Source organism: Hemibagrus wyckioides, linkage group LG23 (genome assembly GCF_019097595.1).
Source record: "Hemibagrus wyckioides isolate EC202008001 linkage group LG23, SWU_Hwy_1.0, whole genome shotgun sequence".
Taxonomy (NCBI): Eukaryota; Metazoa; Chordata; class Actinopteri; order Siluriformes; family Bagridae; genus Hemibagrus; species Hemibagrus wyckioides.
This window is the reverse complement of record NC_080732.1, coordinates 16,711,326-16,736,299: the sequence shown is the minus strand read 5'-3', so window position 1 is coordinate 16,736,299 and position 24,974 is coordinate 16,711,326. Positions and strand designations below refer to the sequence as shown.

The window sequence follows — 24,974 nt, the reverse complement described above, 5'->3', positions numbered from 1 at the left end:
TGCATGCAAACCAGTTGACACCACACGACTGACTGATGACGGTCGGCGAGCCGTAGATGAGTTTAAGTGTAGTTAATGGGTTTCTAGTCTTTATGACAGACATTTGTTTTCCGTGCTCCTCTGACAGATATACAGTTGCTAATAGGTTTGCTCTCAGCTATTTGCACACTTCAGGCTCATGTCTGCAAAATCGCACCATCTGCCACATTAACACTCCGACTTTCTGCATTTTACACACATGCAAACTGTCACATGGAGTAAACTTTAAGGAAAATTCTTCCTGAATTTGCATCCGTGTGATTCATTTCCTCGCGGTTCGAATCCTCACTGGTCACCATGTCATTTTTTTTTCCCCCACATACAATATCTCAGTGCATACTTCACTTTCTTCTTATTTTCTTTGTAACACTATAATAACTGGGGTTATTATTAATATGTTACTAACATGTTAATATGTTAAGTTTTTTTTTTTATCAACAAAAGCTACTCCTCAGAGTGGGAAAGAAACAAACAGAAGAACTAAAAAAAATAATAAAAAATAAAAATAAAAAAGCACACACCTATTAAATTATTAGGGTCAAAATCTAGTGACTATTTCCTGTTATAGGATTACAATAAACCAAATATATAATAATGAAACCTATCTTTAAAATATTTTTTTCAAGATAAAAATTCTATTGGCAGATTATAGGTGGATCATTTTCTTTTCTTTTCTTTCTTCTTTTTTTCTTTTTATTTATTCATGTATTTATTTTTTATTTCCAAAAAAGCTTAATAATCCCATGAAAGAAATTTAAAGCTTGGAATAAGCAAAAGAGATTATTTATTTATTTATTTATTTATTTATTTATTTATTTATTTATTTATTTATTTATTCATTCATTCATTCATTCATTCATTCATTTTTTTTAAAGGCTGAATAATCTCATAATAACTTTGGCTAGATTCAAAGATATTTTCATATGCTAAAGAATCCTTTTTATTTCACTGATAATATATTTAATCTATCAATTATTTTACAGATTATATATATATATATATACATACACATTATATATATATATATATATATATATATATATATATATATACATATATACATATATATATATATATATATATATACATATATATATATATACAATACACATTATATATATATATATATATATATATATATATATATATACATACACATTATATATATATATATATATATATATATATATATATATATACATATATACATATATATCTCTGGGGTTGGAGGTTCGATTCTTGCCTTCGCCCAGTGTGTGTGGACATGTTCTTCTGTGCTTCATGGGTTACCTGCAGGGTTTTGTGCGTAGTGTGTGAATGGGTTCATGAGTGTGTGTGTGTGTGTAACGGTGTCCTGCACTCAGCTGCTAACCCATCCAGGGTGTCCCCCCCTGCCTGGTACCCCGAGTCCCCAGAGGCTCCCTGACACCCTCTATAGTATAAGCGCTATAGAAAATGAATGGATCAGTAGAGTTGTCTCCAAATGCCAGAGCTGCTGTTACTACAAATTAATTAACACCTTCTGACCAATAGGAGTTGAGAATTCAGCAACACCGCGGTATAACAGCCTTATGCACTAATGAATGCTTTGCTCTCTTATGCGTCAGCTATGCAGTAGGTGTGTGTACGTGAGGATTAATAAGCTTCAAAGGCGTCTTTCTGCTAGAGGAAAAAGAAACGCGGTTTGTCAGTCATTCCTTCTTTTCACACATATTTATTCCAGTAATTTTATTCCATTAATCCGCTTCTCAGATAGACTGTCTTAAATCCGGGCCTGTGTCAAATTAATGCCTAACAGCGCATTCACACACACACACACACTGGAGGATTTCTCAAACAGTGTCCAATGACGTTATTATTACACGTATGCACAAATTAGTTTCGTTTTTTTTATATTAAGCAGATTAATAAAATAAAAATGAGCCCTAATCCGAAAAGGGTGTAAAATGGTGTATTAATGCACAACGGCAGCAGCATTTTCTTCCGGATTGTTCTCTTCCTCGATGCTTGCGCGATTAATTGGCTAATATGGTATTAGCATGTCGATTTAAACTGAAATGATATCCACTCCGGTAATCATATTAAGACCTGTTTGCACACACATGACGAAAAATCCCCCACACAAACTCCATTACTGCTGAAAAAAAAATCGTAATCCTACTAACATATTTTGAAACAACAAGTTAATGAATTCCGCTCAATCTTTTAATTCTGTAGCTCCAAGACTGGATAAAGAATAACATCTTATAAGGAGCTTTTTTTTTTTTTTTCAGAAAAAGGGATGACATGCATGTATCAGAGATGTTTTTCATCAGTTTTACAAATGGTGGATTTATTATTTTTTAATTAGGAATTATTTCTTTCTTTATTTGTTTATTTACTTGTTTATTTATTTATGTTTTATTCGGGGGCCAAGCGCTGACAGACAAGGTAATCTATGGCAGTTTACAGACTTTTTAAACACCTAGGAAATGTCTTTATTATTAATGATCAATTATTAAATATAGTCTAATTAGTGACTACTTTTAACAGGAATACAATACACCAAAAATATAAAAAATTAAACCTATTTTTTTTTCAAGGTGGAAATTTTACTGGCAGGTTATTTCTTCCTTTACTTTCTTTTATATTTTAACCATTTATTTCCAGAAAGAAGCTCGATAATCCCATGAAAAGAATGTAAAGCTTGAAAAGAGTAAAAGAGACGTTAAAAAAGAAAACAATATATATTTATTTATTTATTAAGGGCTGAATTATCTCAGAATAAATTTGCCTAGATTGAAAATATTTTCTCTTGTTAAAATATCCTTTATTATTATTATTATTATTATTATTATTATTATTATTATTATTATACTGTAGATAATGTACATAGAAAAGTAGAAGAGAAAAATATAGATCTGTACTGAAGATTTTCCAATGGCGTAAAACGTCGGTTTTTAACGTCAGATTGTTATAAAGTTATAAAGCAGTGACAGTTATTATACAGAATGTTTCATATGCTTTTAATGAATTTTGACACAGTGGCAGAGGACAGAAGAGGACAGTGACAGCGACGGTCACACATTCAGCAGCTTGGGTGCATGACACCAATAGCACAGATTTAAACAAATCTAAGAGTTTACAATACGAAACTATTCCATTGATTCAAGCTGACTCTTTGGAGAAGAGCTGAGTTTAAATCTTCAAATGGTTTAATCCAACAGGAAGGATACTGTATCTCAAATAATGACTCTTTACAACCCTGCTGAGCAGAAAAGCATTTCAAGCATTTCATTGGATGTGATAGCTTACTGGTTAAGGTTGAGTACTGATCAGAAGGTTCGAATCCAAGGTCCACAAAGCTGCCAGTGGTGAGGCCCCTGAGCAAGGCCCTTAACCCTTAATCGCTCAGTTGTATGTAATGAGATAAAAATGTAAGTCGCTCTGGATAAGGGCATCTGCTAAATAACAGAAATGTAAAACACACAAAATATCAGACCGTGAAGTGAATGGGCTACAACTGGGCTTCTATCCTTTCAGCCAAGAACAAGAATCTGAGGCTACAGGATCACCCAAAGTGGACAATTAGAAGAAAGATGGTTCTGATGGTTTATCTGAAACTGCTGTACTGTTTATGTAGGATTTTATACAGCTGCTACATGATTGGCTAAAGAATTAATTTCATGAATATTTAGGTGTACAGGTGTTCCTAATAAAGTGCACGGTAAGTAACCAATGCATTTTAGGCTTCTGAATACAGAAAAGCCCCCAAAAGCTGGGAAATACCTGCATGTTACAGCCAGCCGAACATTACTATTACTATTATTATTATTATTATTATTATACAGTAAATGATCATTTCAGCAACTCACAAAGTAAGCAAATATTATAAGAAGTATGTCAATAACTAATATGTAACATTACTAATATTTTCAATATTATAATTCTAATGTAATATCGTTGCTCGTCATCTTTACTTGGAACACAGCATTTCATATCTATCCTCGTTATTCTATATCTATCCTCGTTATTCTATATCTATCATCATAATTCTATATCTATCCTCGTTATAAGATAAAGTCTGAACAATACACATCGTTCCCTACTTTGCCTGCAGCTCGCTCAGAAAGTTTCGAAAACTCTCCACACACACTTCTCCACTTGGGTGACTATTGAAAGCCAAGCTCCAGGCCTCCTCGAACGTCGGATCGGGAATACGGAAGCCGGCGTTCTGGAAAACCTGCTGCATCTGAAAGAAATCAAAATATATTAAAATGTAAATTGAAAATGAATATTAGTGAATTTCTCCCAAAACATATGTCAGAAATATTTTTAAATTCATGATTATTAGAAAGCTCATAGTGAGAAAGAAAAAAAATAAACATTTAATCAGAATATTTTGACTTATTGTTATTAAAAAATAACAATATTTGTACAATAATAAATTGTTTATCATTTTATCAAACGATTCAGTAGCCCTGATAGCATCCCACAGCTTTGCCATCACTACAAAAGCCAGCATGTGTGAATTTACAGGACTGCTCAATTCCTGAGGTCCAATTCATCTACGTCTCTAATTTGCATATTGATTACGATTGGTCCAGCTGATTTTGTGACATCACAAATTGCTTATACCTAAAGCTTATGCCTCCTAATTTTTTATTTATTTATTTATTTTTTAAAAACTAAGAGCACCCTAACCAGATGTGTCTCAGTCCGGTACGGGAAATGCTCTATTATGCAACGGAAAGCACTACAGAGGGTGATGAAAACCAGCCCAGTGCATTATTGGGACCCCACTTCCTGCCATTGAGGACGTTCAGAGGAAGCATTAAAGCTTCGCAGCATCGTCAAGGACACCCATAAACTGTTTACCCTCCTAACCCTCTGGGAAGGGGTTCAGGTGCCTGCGGTCCAAGACTATCAGGCTAAGGAAGAGCTTTTACCTCCTTACTGAACTCTTCAACCCATTAACCTCCCACTGCTGGTAATATCCCCTTCTTTAAACTGATAAACCCCAATATATATTTTGAGATTATTTTTATTTATGTTTTATGTTTATGGTAAGTGTTGGCCCACCTCGTTCTTGGTGCGAGGGCAGAAGAAATCTCTCTCGTGCACCCCCGATAGCGAGTACAGCGTAGGAAACAGTAATTCATATACTGACCCCTCTTCACCATAGTTTGTTCGGTCACTGACGCGTTTGATACGTGGGGCAGCCAGATCTGTGCGCACCGATGGAATGCCGTATGCCCGTTTATCTGAAGAACACAAAGCAATGTAAATAACATAATCTGCCATGCTATAACATTAAAATAGAAATGGTCCATGTGTGTCCTACTGACTTTTGTTTATTATTCTAGTTTAATTTATGATCAGCTTTATTCCATTCTGATGTCTGATGTCACGTGATTAGCTAATAGCATGAATGAGCATGTATAGTTGTTCCTAATAAAGTGGAAAGCCACGTTTTATATATAGATTCAACGATGAAGTGTGTCCATAAAAAAAAACATTAAATGTTGTTAATATTCGCACTCAATTGTACATTTATGTCTATCATTCGTATGTTCTTGTAGCATTACAAGCCTGTTCATTTCTTCTGTTATTGCTAGTCGCTGTCCTTTCACAAAATGACGATTTGATGAATAATTAAATCAGTTCATCAGTGTAAACTGTTTCGATTAAAACGTTCCACCCATGACTTCCGCATTTGATCCCCAGGTTTGAGATGCTGACCCTCACCGTCAGCAGCCTGGTCACCCGCAATGGTGCAAATGACAGAGGATGAGGTGATGAAGCGCTCTGGCTCTGCTCCAGTTCTGCACAGTGTTTTGGGGGTCTTCAGAAAGCTCCCCAACTTCACAGGTTCCAGGTCTTCACACTTAGCCAGGATTTCAGTCCCGGCCTGTTTTTCTGCTTCAGCTTCCTGAACCTTGGCTCTAGTGCTGGATTTCTGCTCTGAAAGTTTGGACAGAAGTTCAGGTCAAAACAGCCTGTATGTGCTTTAACGAACCTGTTGGATCAAATGGTTAAGGCTCTACATTGTTGATCAGAGGATCAGGGTTCAAGCCCCAGCACCACCAAGCTCCACTGATGGGCAATTGAGCAAGGCCATTAACCCTCACTGCTCTAGGGGTGCTGTATCATAGCTGCCCCTGTGCTCTGACCCCAACTTCCTCCGCTGGGATATGTGAAGAAAAGAATTCCACTGTGCTGTAACGTATGTGTGGCGATAATAAAGGCTTTGTGCCTTCAGTATTTAACAACGTGAAATCTTTTGTGATATTAAATGGAAAGCTAAAAAAATACCGATCAATTAAAGCACTTAGGGTGCGATTTTAGTAATCCACTTTAATCCTCTTTATTAGTCATGGGTTCACAGTCTGGGTTAGAAAGAAATCAGCCTCAGACCCTCTTCTCACTGTGCCATATTAATCTGTGTGTTTTTCTTATGCAGGTTGGCAGTGGTGTTATAGTCAGTTCTGCAAAATCTGACGTTTTTAAGACAGCAAAGAATCTGATTCTAAAAATTTAAATGTAAATTCTAAAACAATATTTCAACCATAAAGGCCACTAAATGAATTGAACATCAGTTTATATCTGTCAAGCAGTAGCATTTTTTTAAATACACTATATTGGCAAAAGTTTTGGGACACGCCTCCAAATCATTGAATTCAGGTGGGGGTTTTTTTTAGGGGGTTTGGCTCGGCCCCTTAGTTCCAGCGAAAGAAACTCTCAATGCTTCAGCTTCATACCAAGACATTTTGGACAAATTCATGCTCTCAACTTTGTAGGAATAGTTTGGGGATGACCCCTTCCTGTTCCTGTTCCTTTGGGATGAATTAGAGTGGAGACTGCGAGCCAGGCCTTTTCATCCCCTTTCGTCCATAAGTGCCTGACCTCACAAATTCGCTTCTAGAGGAATGGTCAAAAATTCCCATAAACACACTCTTAAACCTTGGAAAGCCATGGAAAACCTTCCCAGAAGAGTTGAAGCTGTTATAGCTGCAAAAGGTGGGCCAACTCCATATTACATTCATGTGCATGTTAAGGCAGATGTCCCAAAACTTTTGGCAATATAGTGTAGCTGATAATATAAAAGAGTTTCAGAAGAAAGAATTTCAGTGTGCTGTAATGTATATGTGACAATAATAAAGGCTTCTTCTTCGTCGTCTATGAGTTCATTAGTATGGAGTGTGTGTTAATTCCATCTTCAAATAATAAACTGTATTAGATCGAAAACATTTATCTCACCTCCTGTCAAAATCCTTTGCTCCGCTTGACTGATCGGCATTTTGTCCTTCCAATTAAGGAAATTTGCAAATTCCAGGAAGTTAATTAGCCCGTCTTTATCAACGTCGCAGTACTCCATAAGTTCATCCAGGATATCAGCGCTGAGGTCCAGGTTAAACTCGCGGCACACGTCCCTCAGGTCCTCCTTATCGATATTTCCTTGGCCTTTCTACGCTAGAACAAAACTGACTTGATTACCCCCCCCAAAAAAGCACCAAACGCAGCCCTGGAATACACTAAACGCTAAAGCTAATAAATGTTACTGATTAACAGGCAGCAGAATTGTGCTTAGATTAAAAGTGCAGTGTGAAGAGAACGCTAACACTCGGAGATGGTTAAAATGCTAGTAACAATGCTAATAATTAAATAAAGGTAAGTGGAGATATTAGCAATGCTAGTAACAATGGCAGTAATAGAACAATGCTAGTTGAGGAGGGTTAGAAATGCTAACATTACTTTTAAAATCTAGTTAATGATGGCTAATAATGTTAGCATTTCAATTAAAAGTTAAGTTATTGATGGTTAAAAATGTTAACATTACAGTTGATAATGAATTAAAGCTAGTCAATGATGGTTAATAATGCTAGTATTTTAATTAACAGTGAATTAAAGCTAGTTAGTGCTGGTTAATAATGCTAACATTACACTTGATAATGAATTAAAAGCTAGTTAGTGATGGTCATTAATGCTAGCATTTCAATTAACAGTGATTTAAAGCCAGTTAGTGATGGTTAGAAATTCTAACATTATACTTAATAATGATAAAGGCTAGTTGTAGCTACAAAACAACTCTAACTTCCATTCTTTTTGTGATACATTAATCACAGTTTAACATGAATGGGCTTTTATAGCATGTTATACACTGGATTGCCAGTTTATTAGGTACACTTGTGTGTTACTGGCTCTGTGTAACCAGTGAAGTAGCATATGACTAATTAGCATTTGACCTTATCGTAGTGTCTGAATGCTTGCAGCAAAGAGGTGAAGTTGTGAAAGTTGGCCTTCTTCAGGTGCTGGCGTACGGCGCTGACCAGCGTGTCACGTCTGTCCTGTCCTTTCCTGTGCTCTGAAGGGGGCGTGGCATACAGGACGTCTGCTGCACCTAGGTGAGTAAGGAATTGTTAAATCAATATGGCCGCTGCTCAGCAAATTCTAGTTCACCTCTCTTTGGTCTCCTCAGAGACCAAAATCATGAAATTTGCTTGTTTGGTTGTTTCGATGTTCAGCATTGAATATCTTGGCCATGTCCCAATCCACATTGATGGTCAATATGAAGCTCGTATGAAAGTATGGACTATGGACTACTTACTACGGACAATATATTCATAGAAATGTTCCAAAAAACAGTTCTTTTTTTTTTATCAAACCCATTTCTGCTTTCTGTATTGCTCCAAGTGCTTGTTCATCTAAAAAGCAGCTCAAATTTAATCTTTAACCACTAAATTCTGTGTAAGGTTCTCCAACAGAAGGAAAAACACACGTCTAAAACACACTGAAAGCTGACTGACTCATTTCATATCAGACTTGCGGCCATAAAATAATTCATTTGTTTACACGGATTGAAAAAGTCCCATCAGTCCATTTCCATTCCAGCCGACAAAATGAAAAGTCAGCGTACTTCAGTTTGTGTGTGTGTGTGTCTAAATAAAGAGGGTCTATATATTGAGGATTTCTTCACACAATATTAGGCTCATAATGGTCATAATGTTATGCCTGAATGGTGTATAACTGTGTATGTGACCATTTAAAATCTTAAATCTCAGATACACAACTTTGGATACACTTTTTAAATGTGCTATAACAGGAACATTAAATGTAGGATGTGGAAGCTGAGTGGATAAGGTGTTGGACTACAGATTGAAAGGTTGTGAGTTTGAATCACAGGTCCACCAAGCTACCACTGCTGGGCCCCTGAGCAAGGCCCTTAACCCCCAATTGCTCAATTTTAAAATGAAATAAAAGTGTAAGTCACTCTGGATAAGGGTGTCTGCCAAATGCAACTAAAAACTGATAATAAGTCTTATTAAGAATAAAAAATAGCTGTGGTAAAAGAGGAATAAAAGTGTGCTGTTACAGGAAAGTAATAAACTTTAACTGTAATAATAGAAAGATTATGTCACAGCTCATCACACCCCCCGGTCAATGATTATTAGGATTTATATCTGTTATTATTTTCATATGAAAGCACAGCCAAGATAAAGCCTTTTAAACTAAACGCAAGTCCTGTTCAAATTACCGAAGTGGTCCGGAGGCAGCAGCGCTCCGAAAGTGTGATCAGCCGGAACCGCCAAGGTGTCTGCGATCCTAAAACAGATCAATACGCATTAATGTTTGCCCTCCAGCTGATGATAATGTATCCAGCAGCTACAGTGATTAGGACTTACGGGTCACGGACTTTGCCGATCTGAGACTGCGTCCTCTCTCTGAAGTCGTCGCATCGCTTCGAGACAAATTTTGCGCTGTGGTTCCTTCGTGTAAAGAAGTTATTTTTAACATCCTGTAGACGCATCACTGTTCTGTTTAATAAACGGCATCTTAAAGGTAAAGAAAAATCTTTTTCTACGTCTCCTGGTAGAAAAAAACAGTATAATTCATCTATAATTATTATTGTGTAACTCTAATATACCTCAATTATTACCTACACTACTTCATTTACAGAAATTTCTGCAATAAATTCAGGCAATAATGAAACTTGCACAATTTTCCCTTTTCTATCTGATCAATTGAGACTCTGTTTCTTTGCTTCTCTTCTTTCAGACTGGTTCTAAAAAGCCAACAAGTAACAGAAACCCCAACAGAATGCTAACTTTAGCCTATCCTTTTAGGCTAAAGTAGTTTTTTGCATTTACAAAATCAAGATCAAGTACGTAGCTTGCTTTGAGCATTCTGCTTTTAAACGCAGAACAGGAAAAGAAAACCCGCACAAAAACAAGATGGCCGCCACCTAGCGTTACTGCATCCGGCTACAGTTTTATTCCTGCTTATATTATTTACTCAAGAATATTTATTTAGTTGGCTGAAACAGATTTCCAGCAGATACATAAGCTCCATAGCTCCAGTGCTATAAGGGAGGTTCTATATCTATATGTCTAATTTAAGTAATTCCTCCCATGACCACCAGAGGGCACACTGACTCATTTTTTTTTTATATATATATTTACATATACATTTCTTTATTCATATTTTGTTTCTTCTCTGTTGTCTGCTTCATTTCCTTCCTTAATTGTGCTCATCTGGTTCATATGTTCCTATAAGTCATCCTATTTAAGTATAATCTTTTATCTTCTCCTCATGACATAATCAGGCTTACGTTTGTGCATCACAGAGCCATTGAAGAGACTTTCTCGTGTTGCGTCCATCATTGTGATGCGGAGTGACCACACCGAACCTGCTGTCCTTCCTGTAGCTCCTCAAGTCATACTTCCTGTTCAGACGCTCACCTGCGACAGCGAGCAAGAAATAACGTTAATCCAGTCACCTGTTTACGTCAGTCGTTGCATGTTTTTTTTTAATGTTCTTACCAACAAAGTAGGAGCTGTGTGAGCGGATGTATTGCTCGTGTCCATCCTGCGCTTCTTGTTCTACCTGCTGTGGTGTTTTTGGTGGATTGATGATCTCTCCAGCATTATAAGCTGCCCCCCAAAAAAGATCAATAATACTAATTTTAGTTCTGTGATGAAGTTAGTCCTCCCTCCAACGGTCTGAAACAATAGATCTTAATTTGTAAAAAAAAATATATATATAATTATAAATGCAACCCCCAAAAGCACTTCTAATGTTTTTTTGGAAAGTAAATATGATTTACATTTATAATTCCAGTTATTTTCTAATACTTTTCTTTCTCTCCAGACAAAATTAGCACCTCTACCTTTTTTCCACGGCTAATCTTGCTCCTTTGGCTCCCAGCCACTGAAGGCTGTGGCATCATCAGGATCTAAGCTTGCAAATAATTAAGATTTGTTTATTTATTTTACATCTATTCTATCCAAAGCGACACGAGCTGAGAAGAGCTCCCAATCTTCCTATATAATTAGCCCTAGATGAACGCGACTGCTCTTTCTTTTGTCTATCGGAGTGACAGTAGCTAATTGTGATGAATCTTTTGTTCACTTTTCAAGCCACAAGCTTCAGAATCTTGAAAACTGCTTTCAGTAAAATGCACACACTTCTTTAAGTTTTGTGAGGGAAGATATATGCATCATCCCAATTCACCTACTTATACCTTGCACTAAAAATATGTGAAGATAAACTGCACACTTTTAAGAATGTAGCAAAAAAAAGTATGCATGTACAGGAACACACATGACATATAAAATCAGTTCAGCTTTTCTTCCTTCATCATTCCTTATATAATTTATTCTATATTATTTTGTTCACCGTTCTTTTGCGTCCTACCTTTTTATCATACAAAGAAGGAGGGCAAGATTAGCTGTAGTGTCCAAGGATCCACACTTCAAAAATCTACCAGAAATAGTTGATCATGCCTTAGTAGTAGGCCTTTGGAATATTCAGTTCAACATGCTAGAAGAAGAAGCCTTGTCACACGATATTGCCAAAAGTTTTGGGACACACCTCCAAATCATTGGATTCAGGTGTTGTTTTTCAGGGGTTGGGTGCAAAACAAAGTCATGGATGAGTGAGTTTGGTGTAGAGGAACTTGACTGGCCTGCACCTGACCTCCTGACCTCAACCCAGTAGAACATCTTTGGGATGAATCAGAGAGAAAACTAGGAGCCATTCCAAAACTGGGACATCTACCTTTACATGCATATGAATGTAATATAGAGTTGGCCCGCTCTTTGTAGCTATAACAGCTTCAACTCTTCTGGGAAGGTTTTCCACAAGGTTTAGGAGTGTGTTTATGGGAATTTTTGACCGTTCCTCTAGAAGCGCATTTGTATGGTCAGGCACTGATGTTAGATGAGGAGGTCTGGCTCACAGTCTCCACTCTAATTCTCTAACTGCTCATGAATGTGTAGTAAAAATCTAAAGAGAAGATTATCTGATTCTTACAATAAAGTAATTTAACACCAAAAGTTGTTTTTTCAGGATCAAGACCATCTGGAAGCCTGGGGACCGTAACACTGGACCGTCCAAATGGAGCTTTCTGTCTGCTGCTGTAAATGGCCTCCTGAAGCTCTCGCAGCCTCTCTTGGTAGCAGGTTTTAGGTGGTGGGTTTATCAAAGGTCCCGCCTAAAAACACATTATTGTTATTATCATTAATTCAGTACGAAGATAATTATGGAATATAGGAATATTTACATCGATAGACGACCGTGTGCTTATCCCATGCACCAGACTGCTGGAGATATCAGGGTCGTTTGCTTTCCCGAAGAACACACGGATTTGTCCTGGCTCTGGATGTGTACTTTTAAGAAACTTCTTGACCACTTGGGACGTCCCAGGCTATGGAGAAGCAGACGTTTAGGAATCTTTAAGGATGTTAACCAAGTTCTGTGTCATCTTAAAAACTTTTTTTAATGCATGCACACCATGATCTTCATTTCATAAGCGTATGAGTTGCAGCTTCTCAACCGAGGAACATCTCCTACCACAATTCTACTGAATGGTGGGAAATTGCCCTGTGTTTATACCCCGATGATATTGTGTGATCTGAGCTCTGGAGATGCCAATTAACCCTGAAACCATTAAACGTGACAATGGCAGGAAGAAACATATCAGTAAAGCATGTGGCCAAATTCTGGTAATTGAGACTTAATATAGACATTATTTACCACCAGAACAAACGAGTGTTGAAATGTCTTCAAGTCTCACTTCGACACATTCAGCATGACCTCGATGCCAAAACAACACGTGAGTACAGCAGTGACGTAATGTTCCCTAAACAACTCATGAACAATGTATGACTTTAATGTATTTTTTTTAAATATATAAAATCCAACAAAATGATCTTAAAAAAAAAATCAATTAATTTCTAATTTTCACACTATTTCTTTAATTTTGTTAAGAAGATCGGTGTACTGATGTTTTGTTTATTTAAGTATTTATGTTTATAATATTCATGAACAGACCTTCTTTTCATTTTATTTAATTCATCATATCTTTAATTCATCAAACTTGTGGTTCATTTCCTGATCAGACACCATCAGTATCACATGTAATCTATAAATCTATAAAGCAAATCAGCTATATGGAAGCAATAACTCACCTTTGGGAATATTTCCTGCAGACATGCCTGTGCCCTGTCTCCTGGTGGTAGAACTTTCCCAGCCTTTTTTCCAAGGAATAAATATTTATTAGTCACAAATTCAATGTCCTTATAGCCTTGTGAGAACGTTATCAGCCTGATCAATAATATATTACCGCTCTAATATTAGGGAAAGTGTCCCTGCGTCTCCAGGCGCTCGTTGTCCTTTCAAAAACATTCATTGCAAGCGTGTAGAAGTGGATAAGGCTGAATTTTATAATTATATTCGACCCTGAATGTTTACCTCCTGTCGTTTAGCAACGGATTTGTTGGCAGCGCGTTTCCGCCACCTATAGCCACAACCGCATTCCCTAGAACACACCCAGTTCATGAATATTAATAACGAATAATGAATATTAATTAGAATGCCATATAAAGGTGGAATGGGATTGGCTGGGGCGCGGGGAGGGGGCGTTGCTTACGGCAATCGGTCTCAGGTTATTCAATTATGAAAGTAAGCCTTATTTTTATTTTATTTTATTTTTTTTCAACCGTTTCTTCCTATTTTATATAAAAATAAAATAATTATACACTTTGGAAAACATTTACAAACACAAATTTTAGGTACACTTAAAGTCACGCCCATATATGGTTTTTGAATATCCCAATCCAGATCTATTCTTCTTTTGCTGTTATAATAAGCTCCACTGTTCTGTGAAGGCTTTTTACTAGATTTTGGAGGATGGCTTAGTGGATTGTGGTCATTCATCCACATTATTGAGGTTAGGCACTGCAGTATGGGTTCAGTCAGTGCTGCAGTTCATCCTAAAGATTCAGAGGTCAGGGGTCTGTACAGTTCTTCCGCTCAAATCAAATCTAAAACCAAAAACATGTAGCTTTTTTTATTTTGATGCTGGACCAACGTTTGGACCTCTTAGCTCCAATGAAGGAAAAGCTACAGCATACAAAGACTGTAATTTTGTACATTTGTATGCTTCCAGTAGTTTGGGTCAGGAGGCCAGAAAGTGTGTATATCAGCAATCTATATTTTTTATCTACACAATATTGCCTAATGTTTTGGGACACGCCTCCAAATCATTGAATTCAAGTGTTGTTTTTCAGGGGTTGGGCTTGGCCCTCTTTGTTCCAATGAAAGAAACTCTTGAGCGAGTTTGGTGTGGCCTGCACAGAGTCCTGACCTCAATCTGATAGAACATCTTTGGGATGAAATAGATGAGAGACTGCGAGCCAGGCCTTTTCGTCCATCATCAGTGCCTGACCTCACAAATGCACTTCCAGAGGAATGGTCAAAAAAATTCCCATAAACACACTCCTAAACCTTGTGGAAAGCCTTCCCAGAAGAGGTGAAGCTGTTATAGCTGCAAACGGTGGGACAACTCCATAATAAATTCCTGTGCATGTAAAGGCAGACGTCCCAGTTTTGGCCTGGCTCGCAGTCTCCGCTCGAATTCATCCAAAAGGTGTTCAGGTGTGCAGGTCCAGTCCACACCGAACTCGCTCATCTATGTCTTTATTATGGACCTTGCTTTGTGCACTGGTGTGCAGTCATGTTGGAACAGGAAGGGGTCATCCCCAAACTGTTCCCTCAAAGTTGGGAGCATGAAATTGTCCAAAAAATATCTTGGTATGAAGCTGAAGCATTAAGAGCTCCTTTCACTGGAACTAAGGGGCCGAGCCCAAACCCTGAAAAACAACACCTGAAATCAGTGAATTGGAGGGGTGTCCCAAAACTTTTGGCAGTATATATGGGCGTTAAAAGAGAAAGTTATCAACCAATACAAAAAATCGCTGAGACGCTGCGTTCTGATTGGTTCCCAGCCTCTTCTACGTCATCGCATGTCAGTTCCAGTCACCCGATCTGTCAGGCAGATCTGCGGGGGAAGTTGCGCAAAAAGAAAGAAAGAAAAAAAAAAACGAGGAAGGAATTTAACTCTTGTTTTCTGCTTCTCGGTTTTCTCTTTAAACTTCACCGTCAAACGCGCTCCTGCTCTAATTTTTTGAAAAATTTCGGAAACCAGGTACTTCATGCGGTGAGCTCTTCTGTATCTGTGGTGTCATTTTTATGTTTTTTAGCTTCATCATGGCTCAGCTCGCAGCTTTCGCTTTTTTTTTTTTACTTTAGCCGGTTAGCATTATTAGCATTGCTAGGTTAGCATGTCGTCGCGTGAAATAAAATGGAATGAAATAAAATAAAATAAATAAAATAAATCGAGGACCGACGCGTATTTTCTCCCATTAACGTTCCGGATGAGAATGAACGAATTTCCTGTTTTCATTTTTCTTTGCTAACTCGATAACGCGTAAATGTCGGCCATGTTTGTCGTCAGGAAGCTATACGCAGCTAGCCGTGATGCTAACTCTGATTTGACTAGCTAGCAAAGGTTGGATGTTCTCGCGACATTTTCGGTTTGTTTGAAATATAACCTTGTGTATATATATATATACACACACACACACACACACACATATATATATATATATATATATATATATATATATATATATATATATATATATATATATAAAATACGCTGTTTTTATTTTGTTGACAAGTCGAGCAGAGTTAGTTAGCATGCTAGCCAGCCTCTGTGATGACAGTCAAAACAAATGCTTTGGCCTGAGGAAAACAAGGGTGAGCGAACGCACCGGAAATGGGAATAAACTGTCACTTATCGTCAAGTTTGATCGTTAGAATTTATTAATTAGGTAAATAAAGCTCTGGATATAGCTACCTAATCATGTCAGGGCTCATATTTGTTAGCTAGCTAGGGCGCGTGAGCTTTATTTGTTACCTAATCCCATACCGGAGTTTCATCAGGCGTGATTATTTCAAGTTCACGTGCCTTAAACCGTACAAACAAGCCAAAGGAAGGTTTATTTATAGCCGTGCACGTGTATTTCAGTGACTATTCGCTCACAACGTGCGTTATGCAATGGCTAAAATTAGGTAACGTGAGCAGTGTTGTCGAGTCTCCTGAGGTTAGGTAAAGCTCAGCTGATTTGCATATTAGTTGTGACGTCACGCTCATTTGCATATCGAACTGTGAATTAGAATAGAGCGATGCAGGAGTGCTATCAGTGTAGAAAATTATAGGACGGTTGGTTGTGTTTGGTCACTGATTATTGTACGTTAAATAGTCAAGTTTATTTATTTTAATTCCTTCTGAGAATTTATAGAATAGGAAAAGTGAAATACAGGTAGTGAGCAGGCAGGAAATAGATGTAAAGGGAATGGATACAGATGCAATGTTATAATAAATATTGTCATGAAGAGAGTTCATAACTAAGCGTAAATACACAGGTTGAACCAACACTTATGGTCAGTGATTGGGAATTAAGAAGGTCAGTCTATTGCTGGACAGTTCTTAAAACTAAAACTTTGTGACTTTGCTTCTAGTCTTTAAAAAAAAAACAAAATCACCAAATCTTGTGAGGTCCAACGATGTAGATATGTATGTGTGTAATATCACATTTAGGCAAGTTATTAATCAGGAATCTAGGCTCTGATTGGTCAAATAGTTAGATTTATAGAAGATCTCCCGGTTTATCTAGCACTGATTACTGTTATTATTATATAGCATGTTGGAATAATGCCAGTTTAGTAAGTAATAACAAGCTCATGGCACCATTTTCTTTTTCAGTAGGCTTTAAATATTGGCTAATATCTGATACTGATCCATTAAGTACCGACCCTTCAGTACTGTCCTGTTATTAACCAGGCAGCCAGTGCAAGCTCGAGCGTGAGCATCCTGAGGGATTGGAAAATATGTTACGCTTTTGCACTGGTGTTCAAAATGTCATGTCATTTATGATCCATACACAGGTATTAAGTTGTACTAACATACAAAAGGGTACTTACATTGTACAGAAAAAAGCTAAATATGAAATGCTTCTACAATAATCCACTATTAAACAAGAGAAAGGAGAGCAAATAAGACGGTGAGAGCAGATACAGGTTTGAAGAGCTGTTCTGTGAGTCACACACCTGCAGTCATCTAAAATACTATTGTAATTAAGGTCACTGTTATAAAATAAATTCTGGAAGAACAGAGGCACTTGAGTGTGCATGAAGATAGCAGTAATATGTGAGGGGGGAAAAAGTATGCAAAGGAAATACAGAATTTATGGAACAATAATGATTAAAAAAAGAAAACGCAGTCCTGTAAATTATTGATCCTATGACATCATTATGTTGACTGAGCTCCCCCTTCTTTCTTTTTCAGAGTTGAACAGATCCAACTCAAGTTCATAACAGGTGACTGGTGACTGGGTCATGGCAGGAAGAGGCGGTGCTACGAGACCTAACGGGCCGAACGCAGCCAGCAACAAAATCTGTCAGTTCAAACTGGTGCTGCTGGGCGAGTCTGCGGTGGGCAAATCCAGCCTGGTGCTGCGCTTCGTCAAAGGCCAGTTCCATGAGTTTCAGGAGAGCACGATAGGAGGTAAGCGCACTCCTGCATGAGAAATGAGGAAGTAGCACTTCGGCTTAGAGTCAGTTTCACAGTGGTCAACCCTTCTCCAAAGACTGTTCGGTTTCTGTCTGACGAAAGACGTTTAGTTAAAATTAAAAACAAAAAAAACACGGATAGACGTGTCGTAAAAACACTCCTGCTCACCTCGCACACTGGCGAATACATATACGTGCGTAAGAGACGTGTCCACCGACACTAATCCTCATGATCCAACAGAGAACCAGACACCGCAGGACATTCAGTACCGTGAACAAACAGAGATGCTGTAGGTATAACTGCTATATTATACAGTTTGCTTGTTTTCATTTTTCAAGAAAAGACCACGGATTATCCTGTTGTTAACATCACCTCACGTTACACATACACTGACACAGAGTGAAAAGCACTGCTTCCTTTTTCCTTTTGCATTTCCTGTTATCCGTAAGTGTTTTGGCTTTTTTTTTTTACCAGATGACACACTTTCAACTTTAGGAAAGGTTATAACGTTATATTATGAAAGGTCAGGAAACAATGAAACCAATTCATTTTGCTTTCAGATCAACATAATCGTTCAGCATTTTCATATTGGTCCCATCTTTTTCCCCCGACACCCTGTATAAAGTATAAATTGATCCAAGTGAGATTATAGGGTGCTTTCACATTCACAGCATGTAGTCCATACGAATCAATCCCTGCTGCTTTTCCACCTCGGTCCATGTCACACAAGCAGGTGAGAAGACGGCAGTCGCGCTCATACAGATCAAAACAACCGATCCGTGACTGTATGAGCAAGATGACCTCCTTCCAGTTCCAGGAGAGAGCTATAGCTGTTTGATTGCAGCGAGGAAGCGACTCGAATTGACACGACTGCAACATTCTGTGTATTTTTGGGTTGCAGCATTTTTTAGGTATTTATTTTTTAAATACATCGCAGTAGTGCGATGTAAATGTAAGGCGCTCGGGATATTTGGACAGTAAAAGCAGATATATGCTGGATATAATGCACAGAATGTTATGAACTAGTTAGTAATTTATTGAACAAAGCACTGGCTCTTTGTTTTGTGAGCTTTTATGTGCAAATGTTTGTTTACCTTTTTTTCATTGCTGTGTTTCTGACTGATAGGGATATAACTCACCTTTCCTCCTAACACCATGTTATTACATTATGCAATTATGTTGAAACTATACCAAAGCAAGTAGCTAACAAAATCTACAACAAGTATCGAACTATAATTTCATGCTAAAAATTTCCCTGTAATCTGTAACACACGGTCGTACTTCCAGTCAGGAAATGCGTGCCTGACAAAAGGTACTTAGTTTTTCTGGATACGGCTTTTTCACGTTATGTGTAATTATGGATTACTAGGATTATAATAAGTACCGGTTATGCTGTGTGTGAAGGCCAACACTATGAAGTAAATATTTATAAGAAAACAGAGAATGCTGTGTGGCCTCAAGGTGCTCATATACTGGGAAAACAGCCACAGGAATCTGACTCCACCTCTGTTTGTTTGTTTTGTTTTTTTTCCCCCCTCTTTCCTCCCACAGCGGCCTTCCTGACTCAGACAGTATGTTTGGATGACACGACGGTGAAGTTTGAGATCTGGGACACAGCCGGTCAGGAGCGCTACCACAGTTTGGCTCCGATGTATTACAGAGGAGCGCAGGCGGCCATAGTGGTGTATGACATCACAAATGAAGTGAGTCGGTGCTTGAACAGACCCCAAGGTCACGTTTCTCATCATGTGCTTGCCATATAATTGACTGGCGCCAAGCCAGGGGCAGAAAGTGCACTCGAGGATGCACAAGTAATGGACAGTAATGCAGGATGATTGTCCAGGATATGCTATCTCATGTCTTTTTTGTTTCTGTTGCAGGAATCATTTGCACGTGCAAAGAATTGGGTTAAAGAGCTTCAGAGGCAAGCCAGTCCTAATATTGTAATAGCTCTGGCTGGAAACAAAGCAGATCTTGCCAACAAGAGAGCACTGGACTTTCAGGTTTGTGTTTTTTTATTCCTTCTGTAAAGGATTGTACAATTGCCATGATATTTGTCTTAATCACGTTAAAAACATATCATATTTTTTTTTAAATCATAAGATATTTTTTGCTTCCACATAGCTGACACAGTTAACACACAATAAGTACACGACTGTTGCTATGGTTCCGCTTTTTTTGTCTCCCCATTCTGTCCTAATTAAAACTATTACTTTAATTATGAGTGAGCTCGTTAGCCTCTAGCTATTTTGAGTGTCATGGTTATGTGTGAACAATCTGTATTGTCAGGAACTGATTAATAGATGAAAAGACTCGTTATATGATGTCTATGATGACATTATATGTGCATTGTAAATGGTCATGATGTGCAGAATATTAAGGCTGAAGGTAATTTGTTTGTAGTCCGATGATTTTTTTTTCTTTCTTCTGCTTGCAGGACGCACAGTCTTATGCAGATGACAACAGTTTGCTTTTCATGGAAACGTCAGCAAAGACGTCGATGAACGTGAACGAGATTTTTATGGCTATCGGTATGTATTTGCAAGGATTTATCAGATGCATGTAATTAAATAGGGACTAATATACTTGGAGGTGTGCTGCTGTGGGGAAAATAATTAAGGATACGATGCCTAGTGGACTGATGTTAGTTTCAGTTATAGTTAATATATAATAATAATAATAATAATATAGTTAATTATGTTTCTAATAACAGCATCTTCAAGTCTTTTTATTCCTCTTAGGCCACAGTAAATTGCCAGTTTTAACAATTTTTTTTATACAATGACGTAACACTTAAATGGTTAGCATCGGCAAATTTCTGTGGCCTAAGAGGAATAAAAAGACTTAAAGATGATTACTTGCATTATGGCAGCTATAGTGATTCCTGCACCAGCCTCTTTTTTTCTTATTTAATGTTAAGACAGAAAAAACCCTGCAGCTCGTCATATTACAGAGAAACCAGAAAACGCAAACCTTCTTGTTACTAAAGACATTAAGCTGATTTCCACTGAAGGTTCTGACCATATTTATATTTGATAACTGTTGGCTACAAGGCGCTTCAAGCAATACTGTAACAAAGACACAAAAATCACACACCAAACATGTCAAGCATCAATCTTTTTTTTTTTTTTTTTTCCATTATAGCAAAGAAACTCCCCAAGAACGAGCCCCAGGCGCCCGGAACGAGCGCAGGCCGAAATCGAGGAGTGGACCTGGCAGAGACAGCGCAACCTGCCAAAGGGCCGTGCTGCAGCAACTAACCACCAAACGCACACATTCTCACCTCCCAACTAACTCTGCATCACTTCTGGACATGGGGCGCATCCTTCCAAACCTCGCTCCCTGGAACTGCTAAAGACTCTGTATAGCTCTGTTTCTAATACCTTTATTTTTTTGGTTTCTGTTTTTTTTTTTTTTCTTTTTTAAGCAAATATAAGTACTTCAGTATAATGGATGCATGTATCACTACAAAGCCTAAATACACATTTTTAACTTAACACAGGGGGAAAGTTAACTAGGTCGAATGAGAGGGGAAGAAAGAGAGCTTGATCGTGTGTGTGTGTGTTTGTGCGCGTGTGTGTGTGTTGTATAGTGTAGTATTAAGGATGTGGAGGCACAGTAATATGTCCTGAACGAGTTTGGTGGCTGTATTTGCAGCCAAGTCGAGCTGTACATGCAGCTTTCAGTGTGTTTGAGTGCCATAGAAGTCGTCGTCAATCAGCTGTGGAGGTCTGACCAAGAACAACCCGATCCTAAACAAAAGATGCTACCTAAATGATCACCGTTACTTATGTAAATGATCTAGGGAGAAGCTGTTTTTTGCATGTTTTGACTGTTAATCTGGTAAAATAATTCTCATGTTTAAAAAGAAAAAAGTCGTAAAACTCGTACACCATCCAGGATTTTGGGAATCTCCTACTGAATATTTTGGTGTCCAGGTTCTTCAATGGAAAGTGACTTTTCCCCACCCCCTCTAGCTGAGTTCCAGCTCAAATATGATATCAGTCACGTAAAAGAATCAGACGGATGCAAAACAAGGGCATAAGCAGACCTCTGCTTATCCAAGCTCTTTGTTGTGTAGTTATTAGAAAATGCTCATCATTCTACCTACGCATTCCTCCTCCAATCTAAGAATACTCTCTCCTTGTCTCTTCTCGGAGGTTAATAAAGTATTGCTGGCCGACGGCCTCAGTGAATCTGTTACTGTACTGGATGGACGTCCTAGTCTCATCTTCAGACCTGATTTGACCAATGGCTGTGTCTTCTGAGGGAAAAGAATAAACAAAGGTTGGCTATTAGCATCCTGCCCTGCTGTATGGACTTACTGTTGATGGAGTCATGTGTTGGCGTTATGTACGTTAACACTAAAGAGCAGTAGATAAAAGCCTCCATTCCTTCAGCCCTTTGAGCTCCGGTCGCTCTCGTAAATGTCACTGATAATTCTTCATAGTGCATGGCTGATGCATTATTGTGATGCAGTGTAGCACAGCTGCGGAAACTAAAGCTTTGAAGGCTCTTTATTGATTCATCTTTGGAATATATTCCGGTCATTGAAGGCGTTAATGCCCAGTAGTAGAAAAATTTCAAGGTGTCAAGGTAGAAACCCAGTATATCTCGCTATCTCCATCTTCAAAACTACTATATGAACTGTTTGCCATGATGGACCGTATGTATGCACTCTCTCTTTTTTTTTCTTCTTTTGTACAGTTCCCTTTAAATAAGAGATTTCACAAATTGGCCAAATAATGTTTTGATGGTTGTCTTTATTTTCTCCTTGTATGTAGTGTTATTAACAAATCAACTTGACATTTAACCTATGGTCTGTCTAGTGCTTCTTTTGAGATGCTAAATGTTTTTTTTTTCTATCGAGATACTATCAAGTTGCACAAAATATGAGTTGTATTTTTAAATAAGTCATTATGAGATTATGCCTGCCTGGTGTCTCTGCAGTGTGATCAAGCTGAAATGGACCACAATAGGCTTGATTAGCAGTGCTGCTAAATTGCCACAGGTAGCTGAGGTAATTAATAAGCAGCCGCCCGAGAGCTGAAAAGGATTGAGTGATGTAACAGCATTAACACTGAGGGACTGATTGTTTTTTAAATGTCCAGGTACTAGTTAATATTTCCAATAAAGGGGGTGAATTGTATACAGTTCATGTGGTGTGGATATTTTATTCAGATCACATTATCACTCACAGCCACACATCATGTGTGGTTAATTAAGTAGAAATAGTCAATGCTGTTGCAGAGAACTGCGAACGATGTTCTCTTTGAGCGACAGCTGGGCATATTTTGATAGATTTCTGAATAACCTGGTTCTAGCTTTTCTGTTATATTCTGCAAATCCTTGTCTTCTCAATCTAGAGACCTTTAAACAGGTTTCTGGTTCTTTCCACCTCCTGGTAAGAGTGAGCTCCTCTAAAGGTAGCACTCTAGAGGAATGGTTTCTCACTTGGAGATGCTGTTGTTGGGCATCATGATCACAGGCCACTTAAGGCAAGGCTCTTGAGGGATGGGTTTTCCTTTGTAAATGCCACTGACGTTTCCAGAGGCCAGGCTCTGGAGGGGTGGGTTCTGTCCTGGAAATGCCATTGTAGGGCACACGGATCACAGGCCATTGAAGGCCAGGCTCTAGAGGGATGGTTTCTGTCTCAGAGATGCCATTGTAAGGTACATTGAATGCCAGGCTCCGGAGTGGTGGTGTCTAACCAGGAGATGCTCTTGTAGAGCACAGGGATAACAGGCCATTGGAGACCAGGCTCTGGAGCGGGGTGGTGTCTGACCTGGAGATGCCATTGTAGGGCACAGGGATCACAGGCTATTGGAGGCCAGGCTATGGAGGGGTGGCGTCTAAACAGGACATGCTCTTGTTGGGCACAGGGATCATAGGTCATTGGAGGCCAGGCTCTGGAGAGGTGGTGTCTAAATAGGACAGGCTCTTGTAGGGCACAGGGATCATAGGCCATTGGAGGTCAGGCTCTGAATGGGTGATTTCTGACCTGAACATGCCACTGTAGGGTACAGGGACCACAGGCTATTGGAGGCCATGTTCTGGAGGGGTGGTGTCTGACGTGAAGATGCTGTTGTAGGGCTCAAGGACCACAGGCCATTGAATGCCTGGCTCTGGAGGGATTGCATCTCACAGATCATTGTAGGGCACATGGAGCAAGCCTCAGTGTGGTCCCCACCAAGGTCACCATCAATCATTCAGCTTCTTGGAAGCATCTAAAGCTCCAGCTGCTGCCTGGTGTCCTCTCCAATTTCATCAGTGTTCTGCAAGTTAAGAATGTGGAAAACCACACTTATTTAAGCAAGGAACTCCAGCTCACTTGACTCTAGGGACAGCAAAAGATCGTACAGCTGTTCCAGCTGAACAGGATGTTCCCTGGTCACGGTTTGTGAAGCAGCCCTGCCAGGAAATATATAAACAATTTTTAAAAATATTGGACCGTTCATTCCCCTTTGCGGTTGTCCATCATGACCAAGGCATTTTCCGTTAACTTTTTCACTTCTCTGCCATTGATGAGTTTTACATTTGCATGACTAAGACGATTGTTCAGACTGGAGAGAAATGCTGAAGCATCTATGTTCTTAGGCAAGCCTTGCAGAGCCTTTTGCCCAGAGGTGACGTCAGTCTTTTCCAGAGAATTGATAGCATCCATATTCCTCATCTTTACTATGAATTTCAGGATTATAAAAGTGCAAGTTATATCAAAGCAAGTGACACAATCCCCACTTTGTTTTCCAAAATCAAAGTACATTAGAATTACTTCAGATATCAAGTCAAGCCAAGAACTGGTTCAGCAAAACAAAGAGGCTGCTATCATCCTTCAGCAAAGCCACCATTCATTTCAGACTTCAACAGGCCTGTGATTAGTGTGTACCATGTTTTCCTTCTGCTTTTGAAGTCCTCAAGTGGCACTTGCATGGATGTTGGCTGTTTACTCACCTCCCCTTAGCAACCGGTCTCCTTAGCAACTATGAGAAATATGGGAACTGTGACAAAAGCTCTGCATCTGGTTAACCAAAGTCGGCCA

General features: G+C 38.5%; 2 protein-coding genes across 5 annotated transcripts; one reads left to right on the top strand and one right to left on the bottom strand.

Annotated features, from left to right (window-relative positions):
• Positions 1 to 2,965: 2,965 nt before the first annotated feature.
• Positions 2,966 to 15,332, bottom strand: efhb (EF-hand domain family, member B). Its single transcript, XM_058376178.1, has 13 exons — positions 13,643 to 15,332; positions 13,488 to 13,550; positions 12,581 to 12,724; positions 12,331 to 12,511; positions 10,839 to 10,949; positions 10,628 to 10,757; positions 9,702 to 9,785; positions 9,554 to 9,621; positions 8,265 to 8,419; positions 7,279 to 7,486; positions 5,767 to 5,982; positions 5,101 to 5,282; positions 2,966 to 4,270 (listed from the first exon to the last, which is right to left on the bottom strand). Exons 1-13 carry the CDS (start codon positions 13,706 to 13,708, stop codon positions 4,124 to 4,126), a joined length of 1,755 nt encoding a protein of 584 aa, XP_058232161.1. The 5' UTR covers positions 13,709 to 15,332; the 3' UTR covers positions 2,966 to 4,123.
• A 20-nt stretch (positions 15,333 to 15,352) lies between these two features.
• rab5ab (RAB5A, member RAS oncogene family, b) lies at positions 15,353 to 23,084 on the top strand. Of its 4 annotated transcripts, none has more exons than XM_058376182.1 (6): positions 15,353 to 15,505; positions 17,711 to 17,929; positions 19,487 to 19,638; positions 19,816 to 19,938; positions 20,373 to 20,466; positions 21,080 to 23,084. In XM_058376182.1, the coding sequence occupies exons 2-6, from the start codon at positions 17,761 to 17,763 to the stop codon at positions 21,193 to 21,195; spliced, it is 654 nt and encodes a 217-aa protein (XP_058232165.1). In that variant the 5' UTR covers positions 15,353 to 15,505; positions 17,711 to 17,760; the 3' UTR covers positions 21,196 to 23,084. The 4 variants fall into 4 exon arrangements, with proteins under 4 accessions (XP_058232165.1, XP_058232166.1, XP_058232168.1 ...); XM_058376183.1 differs by having other exon boundaries at positions 15,379 to 15,517; XM_058376185.1 differs by lacking the exon at positions 15,353 to 15,505 and adding an exon at positions 15,875 to 15,893.
• The last annotated feature ends 1,890 nt before the right edge of the window (positions 23,085 to 24,974 follow it).